Consider the following 22,020-nt stretch of genomic DNA (forward strand, 5'->3'; position numbering starts at 1 on the left):
AGACCTAGAGGAAACATGTCCCCTGAACAGAAGTGTAATGAGTGGAAATCGGCCCTTGAAGCTCTTCATGCTGAGGAGGTAAATAAAACCACTGGTAAATAACCTTTATTAACCCTCTGTTAAAGGGACTGGACATTTTTTCTTCACCTGGCAACCTTATTCCTGAGCCAAATCTTCTTCCTCTCCAAGGTGACTTACTATGATTTCAGGTCAAACTCAGCTTATGAGGCTTACTTCCATGATCGTGGTTTCAGGACTGCAAACTAATGCTCTTGAGGGCTTGAGCCAGCCAATCCTCCCTATTTTTTTCTTATTTTTCCTTCTGTCTTTTTATTAAGCATTGAAGTGCAGACAGCAGTGTATGCCGGATGCCCATGTGCATGTTTTCTTCTTCTTTTGACTTCCTGTATGCATAAACAACTAACTTGCTGCTGTGTGGCTCATTTTCACTGTCAACAATTTGTTAAAATTGCTATTAGGAGTTATAGTTGTTTGGACATTCCTACAAAGAGGGTTGCCAGGTGCCTGGAGAAAAATGTCCTCTCCCTTTAAATAGAGGCTTAATAGGATGTTCTTTAGGAGGTGATGTTATTCACCTCCCTGCCAGGAAAAGCTTCAAGCAGCCCAATTCCACACATTAAACCTCTATTAAAGGGGAAGGATATTTTTCTCCTGGCCTGTTGGCACCCCACCTACAAGCATGGCAGCAAGGCCCTGATTGTTGTCCTTCCCTGCACTGGTATATGTTTACTGAACATGAACCATTTAGTTACAGCCCTAATAACACTTTCCTGGGATGAGGGCTATTAAAAATGGGTTTTATATCCAGGCAGACCTACTTTGGATTGCTCCCATTGGTTTGCAGGCAAATTCATGCTTATCCCCCTTTTAAAGGCCATCTAAGTTAGTGGCCTCTGCTACATTCAGTAGCCATAAATTCCTTTTTCTTTTTCTTTTTAGAATTTATGTTACAAAATTCACACCCCACCTTCCTGCCTCAAAAGTAGGTTTTACCAACAACCTGGCAGGAAAATGTCCTGTCCTTTGAGAGACTTCACAGGTGTTATTTATTTCTGAGTTGGTGTTAGTTATCTCTGTTCTATGAACAATTTCTGCTGACCATTTCCACCCAAAACCCTACTATTAAAGGGGTAGGCTATCGTTTGTTTATTTATTCGACTTGTTCTGCAGGCTTGTTGGTAACCCCAAGAGCCACCAAGGCAGCTAACAAATTAAAACATACATAATAACTTCTTAAAAACATTAAAACCAACCAAAAACACAGAAGTAGAGTTAAAATATATACAAAAACATAAAAACAACAAATCAAAACTATGACCATAATTTATTACTTATTGGGTGAAGACGGCCAGAAATCAACGAGGGGACCGCGTCAATCTCCCTGCATGTTGTGACAGCCCCCCCCCCCCCCTTTAAAAAAAAAAAAAATAATATTAGTGGCTATGGACCTACGATTCGGCCGTGATTCATTCTTCCTCCCAATAATTCGACTCTGCTGGACACAAAGCTTCGAAAAAAGCCACCTGCAGCTTCCACACAAACGATGAGTGCCTGGAAGAGAACGCCCAAACCGTTCACATTAGCGCGGATCAGAAGCACAGCCCCTTAGATCGACCTCCTACGCGCATCGTCTCCTTTAACAGGCAAACGCAGCTAAAGAAGCGACCGACGCAAAGCGGCCCTAGCCGAGAGATTGGAGCACCCCCTGGCGACCAAACCGGCCGAGGAAAGGCCAGAAGCTTCCAGCGAGAGGCAGGCGGCTGCCACGTCACGTGACGTAGCAGGGGCCTAAGCAACAACAGCAGGACCGGCAGCAGCAGCGGCGAGAGGGTCGGTTTCGCTTCGTAGAGGCTGCGGCGAGGTTTGTGGTGTTTGGTTTCTGTCAGAGGAGGGGGTGGCTGGTCGGGAGGAGGGAAGAAGAGGAAGGCGAACGTCTGGAAAGTGGGTTGGGGGCCTCCGGTAGCCTGGGAAACTTCTTGGTGGCCTTTCCACACTTTTAATCTTTCACGTCCCCTGGGAGAATCTGAAAATGCACTCTGCGTACGCTCAGAAGCACCTTCTTCGCCACTGCTACGGGGGGTTGAGCGATATTAAAAGTAGCTCCAGGGATTGGTGAAACCAGGCTTCAGTGGCATACCCGGGGATGTTTCTTGTCGGTGGGCGAGCGTATAAATAGAGTAGCCAAATTGTTGCAGTAGCGCCGGTGCACAACTGTCAGTGGGAGTTGTTGGGAACTGGATGCGCCGCTCATTAGTTACAGTCCGAATTTATGCAGTTTTTCTCAGGAGTAAGCTCAGTTTGTGCATACTTGCAAGTAAGGGTATGCCGGGGCCGGGGTGCATCCTTATGTCCCATTCGTACTGCGTTTGCGCTAACGTAAGTTCCATTGAGTTTAATAAAACTTGCTCCTAAGTCAGTGTGCATAAAATTTCAACCTTGATGGCCTTTTTGGTGAAGCCACCAAGGAAAGCTATTGCTCGTCTCCTAATAGAATACGATACCTTTTAGCTGTCTTTTTCCAGGAGATTTTCCATCAGTCAATTGTATGTGTGGGGGTGTGTGTGGCAGACTTCCGGTTCCATTATAGCTGCCTGAGTGCATCTGCCTATCCAGCTAGAGCAGAGGATGAACTTTGAAGCCCTCGAACTGGCCAGAATCCACCTTAAGCTCATGACTAGGCTCCCCCCCCCTTTGCTGACGTGTTTTCCCATTTTGTAGCTAACTCTGTTGCATGTTGATTGCTGTTCAGAGCCAATCTAGAGCCTTGGTGCACAGAGAGCTCTCTGTCCTGGAACATCACGAGTTTACAATGGCATGGCAGCGTTCCCATCTCCAAACCATTCTTATCATTTTGAAAGCTGGCATTCCCCGTGGCTTTCACTGACAGGTGTTTTTTTTTTAATCTCCTGTCCTATTATTGAATGCTACTATAGAGGCTTAACTGCGTTGGGAATGAGGTTACATTTTAATCGTGCTTGCAACAAACAGCCTGTGTCCTGTTAAACCAGGTGGAACTTGCTTCTAAGTGAAATTTGCTTGGGATTGTTTCACAACTGAATACTTATATCACAATGTGTATCTCCAGCTGTGCTCTTATTCCTCCTTGTTTAGCTAAGGAACTACCATCATATAAAAGAATTAACTCTTAACATTACTGTTCAGAGTTTAGAATTCACCAAAAAACTGGGAGAGCCAGTTTGGTGTAGTGGTTAGGAGTGTGGACTCTAATCTGGGAGTACCGGGTTTGATTCCCCACTCCACATGCAGCTGCTGGTGTGACCTTGGGTCAGTCACAAGTTCTTTCAGAGCTGTTCTCTCAAGAGCAGTTCTCTAGAGAGCTCTCTCAGCTTCACCTACCTTACAGTGTGTCTGTTGTGGGGAGGGCGGGGAAAGGAGATTGTAAGCCGCTCTGAGACTCCTTCGAGTAGTGAAAGGTGGGGTATAAATCCAATCTCTTCTTTTTCTTTTGTAGTCTGTGTCACTTTAGGTGGGAGAGTGCATGTTGAAACGCCCTTCAGTAACCCCCACTAGAGGCACAGTGTGGTGGATAGGGTGCTGGACTAGGTCTGAGGAGGTATTGGTTCAGATCTCCACTCAGTTGCATGACTCCCTCGGTGACTTTGGGCCAGTCACCATCTCTCGGCCTAACCTACCTCACAGGGTGTTAGGGGAGGACTATGGCTTTTTGGAAAGGCAGGACAAAAATGTAATTAATAGTTGTAGAAAAATAATATACCTAGAAGAGTTTTCTGCAGCCCGAAGTGATACCTTCCAGGGTCAGTTTTACCACTTGATTCTGCTCATGATATAAAGCTGGCATAAGTTTTCCAGTAAGAGATCAGCCTGTCAAAGAGCCTGAAAAATGAAGAACGTTCTGAGGGTTGTTTTTTTTTAAAAGTCTTAAGGGCAATTTGCTAGACTATTGAGTGGCTTGCGTGGGGTTAAATGGATCTTATCAGCATCAGGTTTAGACCCTTCATAAATACTAGTGTTTTGTTGAGATTAAGCATCCATGCACAACAATAGTGAGTATCCAAAATCCAGCCTAAGGAGGAAGATGAACCACTAAAGCTGGAAGAAGTCTCCATAGGATGGATGAAGGCTTCAAACTTTGCTCAGTGAAGTGGTAGAATAGAGAGAGGCTCCACCCTGGTATCTCTTTTGAAGAGAGCTCAGCCTGTGTCCTAGTAATTACAGATTGCTCGATGTGTCTATTCAAGACTCTGTTTCTTATGTGCAACCTTACAGCATCACTGAGTGTTTGTGTTTATACATTTTTGGCCTCCAAGCAGTATGCATCACCTAACTGAAGTGTCCTTTTCTGCTTTATGTCTCCAGTTACCCACATGCCGTGCTCCAGCTTGCAGTAATGGAACAAGAGCAGGATCCAGCTATGCAAGAGAGTGCCAACATCAAGGCAATCAGAGAAGAACACAGGAAGGCTTTTGTGTTTGTTAATAAAGGCCTGAACACAGATGAGTTGGGAAAGAAGGAAGAAGCAAGGAATTATTACAAGCAGGGGATTGACCACTTGATCAAGGGAGTCAGTATTCCTTCCCAGGGTCCAGCGTACACAGGACCCCAGTGGGATGAGGTCAGGCAGATGCAGCAGAAAATGAGAGAGACTCTGCAGAACGTTAGAGCTCGGCTGAGCGTGCTAGATGAGAATGCACATCCCAATCCCATGGCAGCGAGTGCCTCTGCAGAGGAACCTAGATTATATCCATCAATCCCTGCTAAAGAAAAGCCTGCAAGGCCTCCTGTACCTAATTCATTGAAATCAACGTTGCAGCCATCTGCCGAAGGGGCAAATGTTGAACCTGCAGGCCCAGACCAAGTTGCCGAGAAGAGTCCTTCCTCTTCCGTCGCTCTGCCCCTTGAGGCACCCCCTGCTTATACCCCAGAGGCCACTGATGGGCACTATACGGTGTCCTATGGAACACACTATGGGGAGTTCTCATCTGTGGGAGACGACTTCTACAACAAGAACATGCAGCCGCCTCCTCCTCAGAATTACGGAGTGGATGCAGATGAGCTGATCCTCATTCCACATGGGGTGCAGATATTCTACGTGACGCCCGATGGGCAAGTTAGCGCTCCCTCATATCCTGGATACCTTCGGATTGTGAAGTTCTTGGACAGTGAAGAAGCTCGGGCCCAGAATCGTCCCCCTGCTTTTCTTCAGGTAACACCAGGGGTCGTTTCATAGAAAAAGAGCTAGGGGAACTCATTAGCATAACTCATTAGCATATGCCACACCCCCTGACATCAGGGGCCCGGCGGTGGACCTGCAAGGCCGGCGGGAGTGTGAGGAAGCCCTGCCAAGGCCCTCCCTGGCCCCAGGCAGGCAGGGGTGGGGAGAGGCAGGGAGGAAGCAACTTACCCTCCCTCTTCTCCTGCCTCCTCCTGGCTGAATGAGGGCCGGAAGCGGGGCGGCCGGAAGCAGGGGGCGGGGCTTCGTCATGTGCCCCGCCCCCTGCACCTCACCCGGGGGCACTGCGATCCCCCGCGATCCCCCCCGAAATGACCTCTGGGTAACACCTAGAACGTGCTGTGACAGCAGCAGCCTCCGTTTGGGAGCCAGCATGGTTAGAGGTTTTGGGGTAGGATCTGGGAGACCTGGGTTTGACTTCCCGTTCTGCCATGGAAGCTTGCTGGGTGACCTTGGGCCAGTCACACATTCTCAGCCTAACCCACCTCACAAGTTTGTTCTGAGGATAAAGTGGAGTAGAGGAGAACACCGTAATTCACTTTGGGTCCCTAGTCCCGAGAATGGCAGGGTATAAATAAAGTAAATAACTCATAAATCCACAAGGTAGCCAATAGTTGATTGGAAAACAAAAGACTGTGTGTTCTCCTTGTGCTGCACTGGGACAGTGGCTTTCAAACTCCTCTTAGGGAAATCCTGGGATTCCTTGGATAACTACCATAGATTCTTGAGTGAGAAGTTTAGTAATTCTGCACAGATTACCCTGAAAATTGGTTTCCATTGCCAGTTTTTCAGGGAGAAAAAAACCTGACAATTGTTCTGTTATGTACATTCAATTCATGCAGGGCAGCAGAGTAGGCCAGCTGGCCTAGCCAGTGTCCTTCTCAAACTTGGTGTGAAACTTATAAAGTGGCCCAGCATCCTGTGCAATGTCTAGGGATTCAGCAGCAGAGGTCTTCTTCAGCTGCTGAAATGTATGTTGAATTGCCAGATTACTGTTTGGAGAAAATGTTTTGGCTCTTTCATAGAGGCTCAGAGTTCCAAAGAGCTGATAAGCTTTTAAAAATCAAAATGGTCCATTTTAACTTCTTCCATTGTTTTTTTAAAGTAGGGTTTCTTCATGCAGTGATGTACCACATAGTAGTTCCTTAGAAATCTGTGTAAAATCTGTGCAGCCATTTGCATGCATCATTGTCAGGTATAGGATTTAGTTTTTAGTGTGCATTGGAAAACACAGAGAAAGGGCTATTCATGGTGGTGAATCCAATATTATATGAGCGAATGCGTGTGATCTGGTGGCCATGGTAGAACTGGAACATAGCAGCTTCACCATCTCTATTAGTCTCTCTGGAACTAATGGCAAGTAATTTTAATATGCAAAAGTGCTTCCAGGAATTGGGCCATGTTCATAAGCTGGTATCTGAGACACAAAGGAGTCTTAGCACCAACGTTGTCATTAAATGCTTTTGCAACTCCATTTTGTACAACAAAAACTACATCTTGTACAAAGCTGAAAGTATCTTTGCAAATGTGACTAGTGGGCCCCTTTGACAACAGCATATCAAAACACTGGAGGCAGATAGATCATTTTGCAACTCTTAGGTTTGTTTATACCCAGCCCTGTATGCTGATCCTCCGGTGTTTGTCACTGAAACAGCAAAGCCCATAATTGCTAATGTGTGACTCACTGAAAATGACAGTGATCAGTTAAAATTGTCTTTGGGTATCTCTCTTGCAGGTTTGTGACTGGATATATCCTCTGATGTGCTCTCAGTCGCCTGTTCTGTCCTGCAGCACTGGAGTGTACATGTTCCCTGACGTGATGTCGCAGGTGTCAGGATCCTACGTGGGAGTAGTGTTATCTTCGGAACTCCCAGCTGGTGTCAGAGAACTGTTTGAAGATCTGCTGAAGCAGATGTCTGACCTTAGAGTGCAGGTAAATACCAGCATTAGATCATTGTCTGACAGAACAAGTTAAAATCAGACACAAGTATCGCAGGGTGACAGTGGCGAGATGTTAACATAGTCTGGGTTCCTGGAGCACCAAAAATGAATGTCAGTATCACCAATGCACAGAATTCCCTTAGGAATGTAGAACATGGCTCATTTTAAAGTGGAAATTTGATTGCGAATACATTTCCAGTGTGGCGTGCTGGGAAGGTTGGGGCTAATAAAGCTGTCCTAAGAAGTACTACTGCAGCTCCTGGAGATGGGGTGGCGGGTGGAGAAATATAGTGACTAGGTTAGTTGCTGTTATTGGTATAGACAAAACCGAGTTACTGTGAGTGCGGAAGATAAAGTTATTTAAAGTTAGACATGGTAACTTGAAATGCAGTGGGATCCCTGGCTACTCATTAATGTTTACAGAGGAAAAAATATTGCAAGATTTATGAATTTAACAAAGAAAATTCTGCTTTAAGTCGATGGGAAATCTAGCTGATAAAAGTTATCAGAAGCAAACTTGCTGCTAAAAATCTGCATTTATAATTCAAAGGTTAACACAACTTGCAAATTAAAAAAATTAAATATCCTTTATGTCATTTTAATGTAATAAAATTGGCATTACCCTAAATAAGTTTTATATCTACCACAGAATAGGCCATATCATTATGAACGGCCTGATCCTGCAGTTACTTGTTGGTGTGTGTCTTACAAACGCTTAAAGAGAGCTGTGCTAATGCATGAATTCACCTGCATGCCATTCTTAAGGGTCAGTCATTGCGCTTTTTGATAACCTGTTACTGCACAGCAGTGTGGAACAGATTCCTTGTTGAGCCTTCAAATTTTGTGAATCTATTAATGCCCTTGATATGGTGTCACAGGTTCCAGGATCCCATGAGGAAATAGGGTTACCATCATGCACAGGATTTTACAAAGAGCTTTTTGAGGATCTGTTAAAACAGAGATCTGATCTCAGAGTCCAGGTAAACTTTAGGGCTGTGGTTTTAAGTAGCAGTGGTGCAGATTTTTACCGAGCTGATGTATGTTATTTTTAAGAAATACAAGTTGCCTTTGTGGTGGTGGTGGAAAGTGCTATCCAGGCACAGCTGATTTACGGTGACCCCAGAGGGTCCTCAAGGCAAGAGATGAACAGAGGTAGTTTGCCATTGCCTGCCTCTGCATAGCGACCATAGACTTCCTTAGGGGTGTCCCATCCAAATACTAACCAGGGTCAGGCCTGCCTTAGCTTCTGCGATCTGGTGAGATCAGGCTAGGTTGGGCATGCCTTTGTGCTCTGTCACTTATTTATTGTGAAATGTACATGGCCGCAACTAGCAACCCCCCCCCACACACACACATTGCTGACGTTGGCCAACAAAATATTAAACCATTAAAAACATGATTCTCTTGTGTGTATTGCTACACTGTATGTTGAGAAAACTGTTATTTCTTGAATGCATGCCTAACATTAAATGCATGTAACTCAACTGGGAGAGACTCTTCAAAGTGTCAAAGTTTAATGACATGTCTTCTCAATCCTAGTCCAGCTGTGTGACTTTTGCATCACACTGGCTTGAAGAGTTGGGCACAGATTGTGAGACATGAGCCCAAGGTGTAGTTGAGTTTTCGTGCAGATCTTTCTTCCTTTTTGATTAGTGGTGAGAAGTCGCAACTATTAACCAGATCTGTTCCTATGTACTGGAACAAATGTATTTGAGGAAGGTCTACCAGCCAGGTCCTGTCAGTTAGCAGTTACTGACTTGACAAATGGCAATTGCTGATTCTTGGTCCTGTTGGTTAATAACACTTTGTCTTTCCAATGTCTTATAAAGCTCCTTTCTAAAAACCTATGAGGCAGGAGCGGACTGGGAAGTGAAAGTGGCCCTGGAGCAAACCAAGTTGCGTGGCCCTTGTGGCAAGCCAGTGCTGCAGGGTCGCTCAGCAGTGCAAACAATGGGTATTAGCTCACCCAGGGCTTTCTCCTGACAATGGGCAGCAGTGCAGGAAAAGGCAACTGGGGATCTGACACCAACTACTGTTGCCCGTAAAAGGCCTGAGCCAAGTGGCCCCTGAGGTTCTGAGAGAGTTGGTGATGGTGCTTGGTTGTGCTTGTCTCTGGCCACCAGCAGCCCTCGAGGGCCATGGCCCACTGGGAGATTTCCCTGTAAGCTAAATGGCCAGTCTGCCCTGGTATGAGGTGGCTTTTATTGTTGGTCAGTGGCAAATTGTTTATTGTTGCATTACCCCATAAGCATGATGCTTGGCATGGTATGAGGCGCTAGTCCCTGCCCTGAGAAGCTTACAATAAGGGGAAATAAGGGAAATAAGGAGGAGAGCGTGAATTAATTTCATTTACTTGTGCTTAGGCTTAGTTTCAGTGGGGAAGGAGGCCTAAAGGGTTGTAGCTTAGAGTGGCTCTTTTTTTATACTTCTTGTTGCTCAAACAAATTCTGCATAATGTCTGCACAATGTATCCTATTTAGCAAATGTTTTGAAACTTATCAAAATGGGGAACGGTATCTTAGAGAGCAATCTTAAACAGGTCTGCTCAGAATCCTACTCAGGTGTATTTATTGGGGCTTACTCCCAGGAAAACGTTCTTAGGACTGCGTTGTTACTCTTATGAACTGCAAAATTAAGAAACCTGTGGAGGCTGTGCCTACCAATTGTGCATGGATGTGTCCATGGCTGGCAAAGTTTTGCTGTATCACCAAATACCTATTCCCATTACACAGTGATTTACTTAAGGAACTTATAGAGGGATCAATCAGTGATCTATATATACCCAGAAATTTATATTTCTCTCCTGATCCTTTTAGTAATAGAGGCTATTTGTAATTGTTAAGCACTTGTTGGGAAACGTATACAAGATAGGATGGCAGCCAAGCATGTACAGGGGGTTGGAGTGGGGTGGAAATCTCTTGTTAACTTTCCTACGATATATTGTAAAAAGTTGATTTCAAATGTCATGTTACATTGGAATTTTAAAAATCCCCCTAGATTGAGCATTCTGAAGCAAGACCTTCATGCCTCTTGCCCCAGAGAAGCTTCTTTTGGAAAGACTAATTTTTTGTTGGAATGAACACCAGAATGGTGCTGAAATATGAGAGGAGTGACTATATAAAACTGTGGCACAGCTAGTTGGGTTCATTCTTCCATCCCCTTCCTCCCAATATGTTAAAATAATTATTAACAATGTCCTTGTCTAATCATCTTTGTGGTGCAGCCTTTTAAACCCTGGTCTGATGTCTGATCCCCATTGTAAAATCTTTGGGTAGCCTTGCTAGCAAAGGCCATCTTCACAGTTGAGCTTGGTCCTGTTCTTTGCTATGCTAGTAGACAAATATCCATCACAAGATGCTAATGCACTTTTGTTACCTGTAAGTTTGAGATGGGAAAATCTCTGAAGGAGTAAATTTCCACGAAGAGCCGCATGCTCCAGGCTTGGCTCCCTGAACAAAGGGGTATAATACAACTCTTAATATAATACAGCTTGTCTTAATACTGAATTTATTTTTATTTTTTCAAAAAATACAGCCCACCATCAACAGCGGCTTAGAAAAACCTGTTTGTACGGACAGTGTAGCAATTAAAACATAGATAACAACAACCAGATTAAAGTACTTACTGCTCGTGACAAGTTACCCAGTTTCAAGCCCCCTCCCCTTTAAATAGGGCACCTAGTGGGCCAAGGGGGGCAATCTCTTGATCTCCACAGGAAAGCTGTAGCGGAGCGGAGGACAAGAGCCACAGCTGAAAAATGATTTAAGAAACAACCAGATTAAAGTACTTACTGCTCGTGACAAGTTACCCAGTTTCAAGCCCCCTCCCCTTTAAATAGGGCACCTAGTGGGCCAAGGGGGGCAATCTCTTGATCTCCACAGGAAAGCTGTAGCGGAGGGCAAGAGCCACAGCTGAAAAATGATTTAAGATCATTTTTTTTATTTTGCTGTAATGTGGTGTCTATGAGTTTGGTTTTCTGTAGGGAGAAAAAAAGAGGAGAAACTGATGGTCATAGTGCAAATATCAGTAGGTGAACTTGGTTCTTCCCGTGTTGCCAATTTTACCTTGGCTTTTGATTTTGCTGCTCCCTGGGATGTGTCCTCCTTTAGCCAGCGGAGGCTTCCAGTGATGTGATCAACCTCCGCCAGACTGTGCATATTCAACCAGAACCTGAAGAGGGGGCAAGAGCAATACCTGACTGGAGTGAGAAAGTCGCCCATGGAATCTTATCAGGTACCTTCGTTTAGTATCCTGAAATGGTTACAGTTAATCTGTTTTGAAGATTGCATAGGAACATGTTTCTTTCTAAAAGATGTGCATAATCTGTGTTCTCTGAGATGCATCGTGTTGGATCCCACAAAAAATCTCTGCTAACAGAGGGGGTTTCTGTCAGAGGAACAGGTCTCCTGCTTCTCTCTTGCTGCAGCAGTTGAAAACACTCCCTGGAATGCAGCTCCTGTGGGATAGCGAAGCCCTGTGAACAGCATGGGAAGGGAGGGAGTAAGAGGTCTACAAGTGCAAAGGGGGGGGGAGTCAGTGACAGTTGTTATGCTCCCCCTCCCCCCATGCTTTTTCCTCAGCAGAAATTTCCCTTGGATCCAGTTCCCGGATGGTTTTTCTCTCTTATATGGGAACCACCTTGAATATTCTGTTTGGTGCACAGGGCAATAAATGTGCAATAAATGTATTTTATTCATAGACGATTCAGCACTATGACTGGTGATTGCTGTCTTATTACTGACATTATAGTTTACCCGTACTGAAATTTACTGTTGTTTAGAAAGAGCAGAAACCGTTCCTGAGTTGGCTTGGTGCTCTCTCTGGGAACAGCATAGTGTTCCATGTTAATCTTTTAAATCAATGTGGCCTAGGGTAGGAGGACAATGAAAAAAATATGAAATTTTAAATTAATTAGCATATTAGTGGTAGCAGCCTTCTTTTTAGCTTGTACTCTCAGAAGCATCTTCCAAAAGATGGCAGTTAAATAATGGTGCTGCTTCTCGAAGTTACCTCCATACATGCATTTGTTGTGTGCATCTGAGCCATGTAGGCTGGTCAGAGAGAGTCTTGGGTTCCCATGAGGAGCCTAATGGCTTATATAGTTGCCCCAAGGGCCTTGCAGCTGAAGCCATTTTCCTGTATGCGATCTAACGGTCCAGGGGAAGAGTGAATTCTACCTGGTCAGGCCCCCACAAGCTTAGAATCCGTCTGCACGTTACGCAAACTGGGGTGGTGGTTCTCGCCTCTGAGACTTCAGGCTGTGGGTTGAGAGACTCATTTTATTAATATCCACCCACATAAAACCTTACTGCTGTAATAAAAGTGCCAGTCTCTGCAGCTGTGCTTGTTTACTGTGCATGTAGAGAACATTTACCGTGGGAAAGGATGAGAAGAGATCACACACACACACACACACACAATCTGAAGCAATATGGTCCAGAATTCTACTGTTTGCTTCTTTAGCTTTTGAAGCTATCCCATACCAACCACATGGATGCTCGGTTCCTTTTCGAGCACAAATAGCCTTTGTTCCAGCGTGCTCTTGAGCAGTGCTCCTTATGGCTATGGTGTCAGCTTTTCTATAGACAAAAAAAGAATGTGTGCACAGTTCTTGCCTGGTCAGGTGGTGACAGAGTGCTGTTGCAGTTGTGCAGTGTGGTCTCTTCTGGCTCAGAATGTGTGGGAGAGAAAGCATGCTCTGCTACCAGCACCAGGTGCAATCGCAGGTCTCATTTTATTGCATTTTTATTCCATCCTTACCCCCAAAGAGTTTAGACTGGCATTTCTCCCCCCCCCCATGCACACACTTGTTCTTGCAACAGCCTTCTGAAGTAGGTTAAGCTGGTCTAAGGTCACCCAGTAGACTGGCATTGGGGGGGGGGGAGCAGTGCCTTGTTCATGGGGTCTGGGGAGCCCTGTCCTGTGGCACCGGTCAGGAGACGGATGCTTTGCAGTTTGAGAAGAAGCTGTAGCTCTACTGCTGAGAACAAGGGAAGATTTCCTATCATGACTTTTCCAGGTCTGCCTGCAGGAAGGGGGATTATGCTTCACTGAAATGAATGGGAGAGAGGTCAAAGTATGTCCCCCCCAAAAAAAAAACCCCCCAACAACATTGTGTCTGAGGAGATGGTTTTTCAGGGAGCGTTTCTTGACTTTGCTACTGTATCACTTAAGTTCATTCATTCTTTGGTGTCCCAAAGGAGCCTCCTGGGTGAGCTGGGGTCTGGCCAAAGGAGCCGAATATACTGGAAAAGCAATCCACGCAGGAGCATCTAAACTGCGAGAACACATTCAGCCAGAGCAAAAACCTTTCTTGACTTTGCTACTGTATCACTTAAGTTCATTCATTCTTTGGTGTCCCAAAGGAGCCTCCTGGGTGAGCTGGGGTCTGGCCAAAGGAGCCGAATATACTGGAAAAGCAATCCACGCAGGAGCATCTAAACTGCGAGAACACATTCAGCCAGAGCAAAAACCCGTACAAGTTAACCCAACCGTAGCAAAGGGGCTGCAAGTAGCAAAGCATGCTACAGGAGGTGCGGTAAAAGTCAGCCAGTTCTTAGGTAAGACGTGTGCATCTAAATGTAAAAAGGAAACGGTTCACTCTGTAGATGTCATCTTTTTTTGCATGTGTTTCTGACTGGCAGGAACTGACCAAGGAAACTGCTGTCCGTACCTGTAATGGGAGAACCTAACCGGTCACTCTAGAAAGCTCTGTAGGTGGATTCCATAGTTGCAAAACCTAATATCTTTTAGTGTCTTAACTCAAGTTTCCATTGAAAGAGTGAATAGGTAATTATGGTATGCTCTGTTTTTTCAGCCTTTGTTTAAAAAAGGATACAGAGTAGTTCATCTGACTTTGACTTTAAAAGATACCTCACAGATGGGTGGGTGTGATTGGTAGTAAATTGCATCAATACTATTAGGCTGTTTGTCTTGGAGTCCTTAGTTCTTGGCTAATAAATAGTGCTAAAATGTTGATTGAAATCGGTGACTTGTGTTTCTCCTGCCATACATCAAATATTGCATCAAGCAGTTGTAGTTCGGATTCTGTAGTGAACATAGTGTGATGGAAAAGAACGGGATCTCAGCTCAGACTGAAATATTCCCAATAGGGGACTTCTGGGTATCTTAAAAAAAATGGACCTGTTCAGTACATGATCTGTTCTGTTTCCAGTTAGAAATTGGGTTATCATCCTACATTATCTGGGCTGCTGTAAGAATGAGTGGGAATACTTCTGCAGTTTCACAGCAGCTCCCTCCGCCATGGAAAATGATTGAGGGGGACTTCCGGTTTGTGGATGGGCGATGGTGGTCGCTCTTCCCGGACCTCGGGGGAGTGATTAGCACACCAGCGGCATGGAGGGGTGCTACCTCAAGTGGCATCCCCGTGGAGCCTTTGTGAAAGGCTCTAGGCCAAGAGGGCTTTTGAGGGTTAGCCTCTTCGACGGCTCAATGCCAGAGAATCTAGGCTTCCCTCCGCCCTGACAGTCCTGCCGTTGTGTGGCCTTCGGGCACAAGCTAATTTGACCGGGACAAGCGCGGGAGATCGATCGGAATAACAAATGATGTGAGTGAGGTCAGAGATAATGACCAACAATGAATGTGAGTTCAAAGTAAATGGAGTATTTTAAAAAACAAATTACCCCCCCAGTGGGAAAAGCAGAGCGCAAAAAGGGCAAAAGCCCTCTTAAGCGCAAAAGCCCTCTTAAGGTCATGGACAGATAAACATATTGAAGGGGGAAGGGAGGAAGTAAACAGCGGGGTTATTTTGAGAGATTTACGTGAGTGCCGATAGTGAGCCGACGAGTTTTTTGAGCCCTTGCAAAGCGGTCTGAAATTGTAAACAAAAACTGTAAAATGGCAGCTTCCCGAGGAAAGTTAAAAGCGAAAGCACCGAGCAGTCAGAGCCCAAAACTGGAAGAGGGAGCAGACGTCATGAAGATGTTAACAGATATGCTCAAGCCGATGATGGAGCAACTCGATGGTATTAACCAGCAACTGGCCTTGTTAAACCAAAACTTCACTCTACAGCAGCGCCAGCTGGCAGAAACGGAGAAGAAAGTGGAGCATGCGACTGAGAAAATTACAGAGATGGACACGGCAAACAAGAAAATGAAGAAAAGAATGGGAGATGTGGAAACAAAACAAAACCTCCAAGAAAACCGTGTTACAGCTGAAAATGGAAAAGGCCAACATGATTCTCAGATTCCAGGGAGTTCCTGAAACTGAAAAAGAAGATTTGAAGAAGACTCTGGGCGAGATTATTGCTCCAGTAACAGGCTTACCAGCAGATGAAATAGTAAAAGATATGGAGACTGCCTATCGGGCTTACTCCAATTATATTAAACAAAATAGCCTGCCTGGAGAGATTGTGGTCAGATTTGCAAGAAGACAGACCAGAGATGTTATATTAAAGGCAACCTCAGCAACTCCACTGAAATTGGGGGATACAACCATTAAGACTTTAAAAGACATTCCATTTGAAATTCGTCAAAAGAGGAAAAGCTATAAGGATTTAATCTCTTTTCTTCAAACCAATGGAATTCAGTACCGGTGGGCAATCCCCAAAGGTGTCATCTTTAAAATTAATGTTAAAAGAGAGAAGATTGACTCCATTTTTAAAGCCAAGGAATTCTTGAGACGTCAGCTGGGATCGGGGGAAGAATCCAAAGATGAAGAAACCAAATCAAGTGACTCTGCCACCCAGAGTCCTCATCTGTTCCAGAGGACTCTGCGGTAGAAACGGGTGCGGGAGCAATGAAAGTTGTATACGATTTCAGAGATAGAAAACCGAAGTAAAGGCAGAAGGACTTTGAAAATCGCCTTTTGAAGTAAAGAAGATGCTCAGAAAGTTCTGTCATAATAACTAACATTAACATAGAAGCTGTGAAAAACAAGAACTTTACAAGTATATTGTTTTACTAACACTTTAATTACTATCATTTAGTTTAACACGGATATGATCTTCTCTTGGGTTTTTAGTTAGTATGGGTTTCTTTTCTTTATCCATAGTTGTAGTCCCCCTCCCTATATTTCTTTGTAGTTATATAGTCTTATGAAAAAATAATAAAAATATCCCTTCGGGGGTTTAAAAAAAAAGAAAATGATTGAGGGGATGAGCTATGAACAAAATGAGCTATGAACAAAATTAAGGGGATGCACTATTTAACAAAAACATGCAATGTAAATGCCAGTTATTTTCTGTTTTAGTTGAAAGCTTGTGTTCTATTGCAAGTTGTGTTGGAAGAGAGTTAGCCCCTCACGTCAAGAAGCATGGAAGCAAACTGGTTCCAGATGCCCTTAAGAAAGACAAAGATGGGAAGTCTACTTTGGATGGAGCTCTAGTGGTAGCTGCAAGCGGAGTTCAAGGTAACATAAAAATAACTCTGCTTTGTTGTATTCTGTAAGTCCTGTTTCTTTCCCCCCGCTAACTTCGGTTCCGATAAATTGATTTTGCTTGCAGGGTTTTCCACGATCTGGCTGGGTCTGGAAGGTTCTGCGAAGTGCATTGCTAAAAGTGTATCTCAGGAGACGGTTCAGACTGTCACGCACAAGTAAGTTCACCTTTTTTTCTGTCTGCTGTGCAATTGGTTTTGGTTGTGCATGAATATCAGCCCAGATCCAATGCTAGAGGTGAACTTGACTGGGCAAAAAGTGCTTGCAGAGAGGCAGGAAGAGGGAAGGGTTCAGCACCACTTCTGCTACTATTTTTCTCTCTCTTTCCATGGGATTATGACAGCCCTGCTTTTAAATGCTCAGAGTTGTCATTGTTAACGGCTAGTTCTTCCATTACCCAGTAGATCCATTCTAGTTAACGGACACCAGCAATGACATGTTTGATTACTTCATTTATACTCCGCCTTTCTCCCCAGTGGGGACCCAAAGCAGCTTACATCAGTCTCTTCTTCTCCATTCTGTCCTTGCAACAACCCTGTGAGGTAGGTTAGGCTGAGAGTGTGTGACTGGACCAAAGTCACTCAGCAAGCTTCCAAGGCAGAGTGGGCATTTGAACCTGAGATTCTCAGATCCTAGCCTGACACGCTAAGTAGAGCCAGTATGATAAAAGTGGTTAATTATACCACCAAATAAATGTTCCCCATCTTTTTGTTTGTTCTGAGGTAAGAATAAATGTTCCCCATCTTTTTGTTTGTTTGTTCTGAGGTATAACCTAGTTCAAAGTAGGTTGTTGCTTACCCCCTTCCTTCAGAGCTTGAGGGTGCATATATTTCCATGCAAGGGGTGAGCTGAGTAAAGAAACATCTCCGTATTTGCATAGGGTTGCCAGCTCTGGGCTGGGAAATTCATGGAGATTTTAGGGGTGGAGCCTGGGGAGGGCAGGGGGGGTCTCAGCTGAGTATAATGCCATGGAATCCAACTCTCAAAGCAGCCATTTTCTTCAGGGGAATGTATCTCCATACCATGGACAATTAATGCTCAGATAGTACTGTACGTAGGCTCAGGTTTACATTCCAAAGAGAAATTAAAAGGAGGCAGTAATGGCAAGTGGAAGTAACAACTCATGGACAATTAATGCTCAGATAGTACTGATTGTTTACATTCCAAAGAGGAATTAAAAGGAGGCCGTAATGGCTGTGTTTCATGCACTTCCTGCAAGTGGAAGTAACAATTATATGAGGAAGGTGACTTGGTTGTCAGGAGCAGGAGTAGAGGTCTGGAAATAGCTAATTGGCTTGCAATGATGCAAGATTAATTGAAGGGGAAAATGAGGGTTTAGTAATAGGTGGAACAGTGGTCACTGGGGGTGTGGAGCATTTCCTGCATTGTGCAGGGGGTTAGACTAGATGACCCTGGAGATCCCTTCCAACTCTGTGATTCTGGGTTGCATTATAGTGTTTTTGGTTGGCATGGGTGGCCAAGTGGGAAATTTGGGAAGTGAAGGCTGCCAGTTTGGAAAATCTTTTGCTTGGCTTATAAAGCTGGCTCCTTAACCAGGATTCACTGGGCATTTCCCACTGTAATTCTGCTGCTAGTTCACACTGCATCTATTTCATGTGGGAATACTGGTGCATCTCAGTAAATGGAAGTATTTCTCCCTAGAAAAGCTGAAGGAGACCTCTGCTTCTAAAATTCATGTTAATTTTTGTTTTTATTTTTAGATTTAAAAATAGGAAAAATGGAGATCAGCTTTCAGTGGCCACTAAGAGTGAAAAGCAATAAGTAACTTGCAGTTGTATACTACTAACCTGCATTCTTTGAGGATTCACCCCATCTCTTGTGCTTATATAATACTGTCTTGTGCTTCTATAAAATCCTACATCAACTTCATTTAGCAGATTGTTAGGTGGGCAGTGGACAAATTTGCAAGAGAAGGCCACATCAGAAGTCTGTCTCATACACAAGACTTGCCTTGTTTGCTCGCTTGTGCGTATTTAGACATTTACTTTCCCAACAGCATAACAGATCACAAATTTCAGATTTAGTCAGTTGCGCATTATACATTCCTGTAGATACTGGGCAGCTTTTTTTTACTTTTGCTATCACATCTCCACATTAGCTCTATTATAGAAATATTTGAACAAGAAATGAGGTAACAAAAAATGGCTTGTACTATGATTTACTTTAAACCCGGAAGAGCCAATTCAGATAAAGCTTAAATTTAGGATATTAACATGAGTTGAGAAATCAAACAAGAGAGTAATATTTAACCCATAAAATGTTTGCAGCACAAATATTATAAACTCAAAATATAATCTAGCAGTGGCTCTGACATTATATTGTAGTTAAGTACAAAAACTATTTTTGAGATGGTGTGAATACTCTTACTGCTACATTTGGTAGTGTATGAATCGGGCATTGCGGTAATTTCTGCTTTTTCATATTGGTGGTAATGGCTTATTACGACATTAATGAAACTAATCAAATTGAAAATGTTTTGCTGTTTACTATCCAGCCAATGATTGACTTGCTGTGGTTGGCAAATTAATATTAATTATAAGGTTGCTGCTCTGTCAGCAGGCAATTTAAGGCATGTGTTGTTTTTCCCACTTGCTTCAGTATATTTTCTGAAATGGGTATAAGACTATAGCTGACTCTTGGTAGTTCCCTTGATTACCAGCAGCAGTAAGAAGCCTCTACAGGAAAGCATTTAATATTTTGGCTTTAAAACATAGTGGATTACCCCTCAAGCAAACAAGAGCTATTCAACCTCTGTACAACTAACATTCAGAAGCTACTAAACACATAGTGAACTTCAGGATTTAACTAACCAAGTAAAATTTGGCATTCTTCAGAACTGATTTTGCTTCTAATTTAAGATTTTAGGATGTTTGTATTTCTAGTATGAATCTTTAAACCTTGTTTGAGTAGTTTTGTCTTGTCTCAGTGTAATGTACATAAATGGAACTTCAGTGATAGATCCTGGCATTTAAAACATTCTGTCTAGTACACAGCAGAATAGTGCTGGAATTGCTCATCCTTCACTGCTGAAAATTAAGTGAGATTCAGCTCTGTACAGAACATAATTTCAGAAGCAGAATAAATCTTATTCACAGCATGGTATAAGCATTTGTTTAGAGTAATGTATCCCCAAGGAAAGAATAAAAACAATTTCTGAAGCAAGGGGGAAAGGGATTTAATTTCATCTGAGACAGATTAGCAGCCATGTGAAGTTAGGGTTGTATTCTTCAATTGCTGTTTTTCTGTGCCACTCAGAACTTTTGCTTTGGGAAGATTGGGCTGAATTTCGTCTTGCAGTCTTCATAGCTTTTTCAGGTTTCTACACAATGAATATTGAACTGGCCATTGGGAATGGGTGGCTGTGCAGTTTCCCATAGCAGTATAGAAATGCTGTCCTCTCCATTGACGTGTTCCTTATTGACATTAAAGGTATGGGGAGGATGCTGGCCGTGCGACAGACAATGCAGTGAATTCTGCCATCAATGTGGGTGTGACGGCTTTTAATATCGACAATATTGGTATCAAAGCCATAGTGAAGAAAACTGCAAAGGAGACGGGCCATGCAGTGCTGGATGAATACAAAATTATAGAAAAAGAGAAGAAAAAAGATGGACAGTGATGACTCTTGTGGATGTATTTCCTGAAGCCTTAAAAGTGGTGTAATTTATTTAAAAGAAATGAACTATTAACAGATGTTCCCCTTTATTTTTCTAACTCTAATACTTCTGGACTAATTCCCAATGTTTTTTTCCCAAAGGAATCTCTTCTGGAATGAATGTCTCATTCTATCCTTGCAACAACCATCTCAGTATTTCTGTAAGAAATGGAAATTGGCATTATCACTAAGCTTCTACAAGAGGAAGGCTCTCAAACTTTTTTCATACTAGTGTTAAATTACAGTTGAGACCTATGTTGAGACCTGTGTATAGTGGGACTATTTTTTTAACCTTATTTATAGGCAAAAAGATATCTGGAATAGTTAATAATATTAATGGTTGCTGAGATAAAGTCTGATCAAACTGTATGCACTACTTTTGGTTTACACAAACCTCACTGGCTAAATAAGCTCCTTTGAAAATAGTGTAGGCTTTTCAAATATAGTTTCTGCTAAATGCAGATTTAGTTCTCTCAACACTTGTAATGAACCAAAGATTTAAATATTGCTATTTCTCCCATTAGTGTTACAGGAAGTTAACCAAACTGCAAAGTCCTGGACTTCTCTGGAGTTGGCAGGTCACTCCTGTGTTGATGGGCAGACCTAATCCCACTTGTAAATTTGCCTCATCCAGCCTGATTGTGGGAAGAGTTTTTTTGGTTTAAATGAGGCTAAAGCTGTACTAGAGAGAATGGTAGGCTCAGCATAAAAGCTTTAATCTCTGTGTTGCAGGTTTGATCTCTAACACACAAGTGAAAATTGCTGCTCTGTGTCTGACATGTGGTACATTGTATATGGTTAAATATTTACTGTGTTCTACAGCTAATATAAACAGTCAGTTGCTATTAATATGGGAATCGTCAATTAATTAACATACCCTTGCTTTAGTTTGATGTGAGTTCACTGAGAGCTTTCACGGATGCCAAATGCTGGGGTATTGCTTGAGAATAAATCCACTGGTTAAGCGGCTAATTTATCAAAATCCGACTGAGCTTTCTTAGGAATTTAAAAACTGCAAATAAACTTGAACTGAATTTTGTTGTTGTTTGCATCTTTATTTGACTACATACAAGCCATTGAGTGATGTTGGAAGGGAACTGGGAAACACATATGTTTTCATTTTGCATATGTGGGATAATTGGGATTCTTGTGTCCATGGAGGTGTATCATCTTTGTCCCTAATTTTGGCCATGGGCCTTTTACAGCTGATAGGCAGGTTGTTTTCGTAGGCACAGTGATGGGGTAAGCTATCCCTGCTGAGTTGCTGCTTCTCAGGTCAGCAAAGACACAGAGCTGATGCAGCATTTAAAAAAATGCCTACTTCATTTAGGTGTCAGAAGTCCTACGACTAATCTTTTTAAATCTCACTGCATCAGGAAACAACTGTTCTATTACACACCCTTCTTGCTTGTTCTTTCAGCCTGTATCATAACAACCCTAATTTTCAAAGAAACCTGGATGCAAGATAATGATGCTGTTATTTTTACATGTCGCTACTAAAAAAAAATAAATGAGGCAACTCGGCAGGACTAAATATTGACTGGTCAACACATCCTGACATGGAAGCAGGCAGTACTCGGGTCCCTGTTTCCTGCTATTTAGTTTGAGCACTGTTTGTCAAGATCATCTTGTTCTGGAAGCCAGAGCCCCTCTTTTGAGTGGAAAAACTACAAGGCTGTACAAGATCAGTTGCTCTAAGTTTGAACTGTTATTCAGCCATGTGAGGTGCCTTCTTCTGACCATTGGACTCTGTCTGCCCTGTGAGACATTGGGA

The 22,020-nt window shown here is 43.3% G+C and overlaps 1 protein-coding gene across 1 annotated transcript; it reads left to right on the forward strand.

Annotated features, from left to right (window-relative positions):
• Positions 1-1,817: 1,817 nt before the first annotated feature.
• SPG20 (spastic paraplegia 20 (Troyer syndrome)) lies at positions 1,818-21,264 on the forward strand. The gene is made up of 8 exons (XM_015419593.1): positions 1,818-1,882; positions 4,360-5,206; positions 6,969-7,166; positions 11,284-11,407; positions 13,540-13,734; positions 16,385-16,543; positions 16,638-16,728; positions 20,021-21,264. Exons 2-8 carry the CDS (start codon positions 4,391-4,393, stop codon positions 20,208-20,210), a joined length of 1,773 nt encoding a protein of 590 aa, XP_015275079.1. The 5' UTR covers positions 1,818-1,882; positions 4,360-4,390; the 3' UTR covers positions 20,211-21,264.
• Positions 21,265-22,020: the final 756 nt, after the last annotated feature.

The sequence above is a fragment of the Gekko japonicus genome, unplaced genomic scaffold (genome assembly GCF_001447785.1).
Source record: "Gekko japonicus isolate JY-2015 unplaced genomic scaffold, Gekko_japonicus_V1.1 scaffold999, whole genome shotgun sequence".
Lineage (NCBI taxonomy): Eukaryota > Metazoa > Chordata > Lepidosauria > Squamata > Gekkonidae > Gekko > Gekko japonicus.

Excerpts from the sequence above, each read along its gene's own strand:
- SPG20 (XM_015419593.1), top strand. The coding sequence starts at position 4,391 with ATGGAACAAGAGCAGGATCCAGCTATGCAAGAGAGTGCCAACATCAAG. Across the intron at positions 11,408-13,539 it reads CGCCCATGGAATCTTATCAG|GAGCCTCCTGGGTGAGCTGG; the intron begins GTACCTTCGTTT and ends GGTGTCCCAAAG. Across the intron at positions 16,729-20,020 it reads GTTCAGACTGTCACGCACAA|GTATGGGGAGGATGCTGGCC; the intron begins GTAAGTTCACCT and ends TTGACATTAAAG.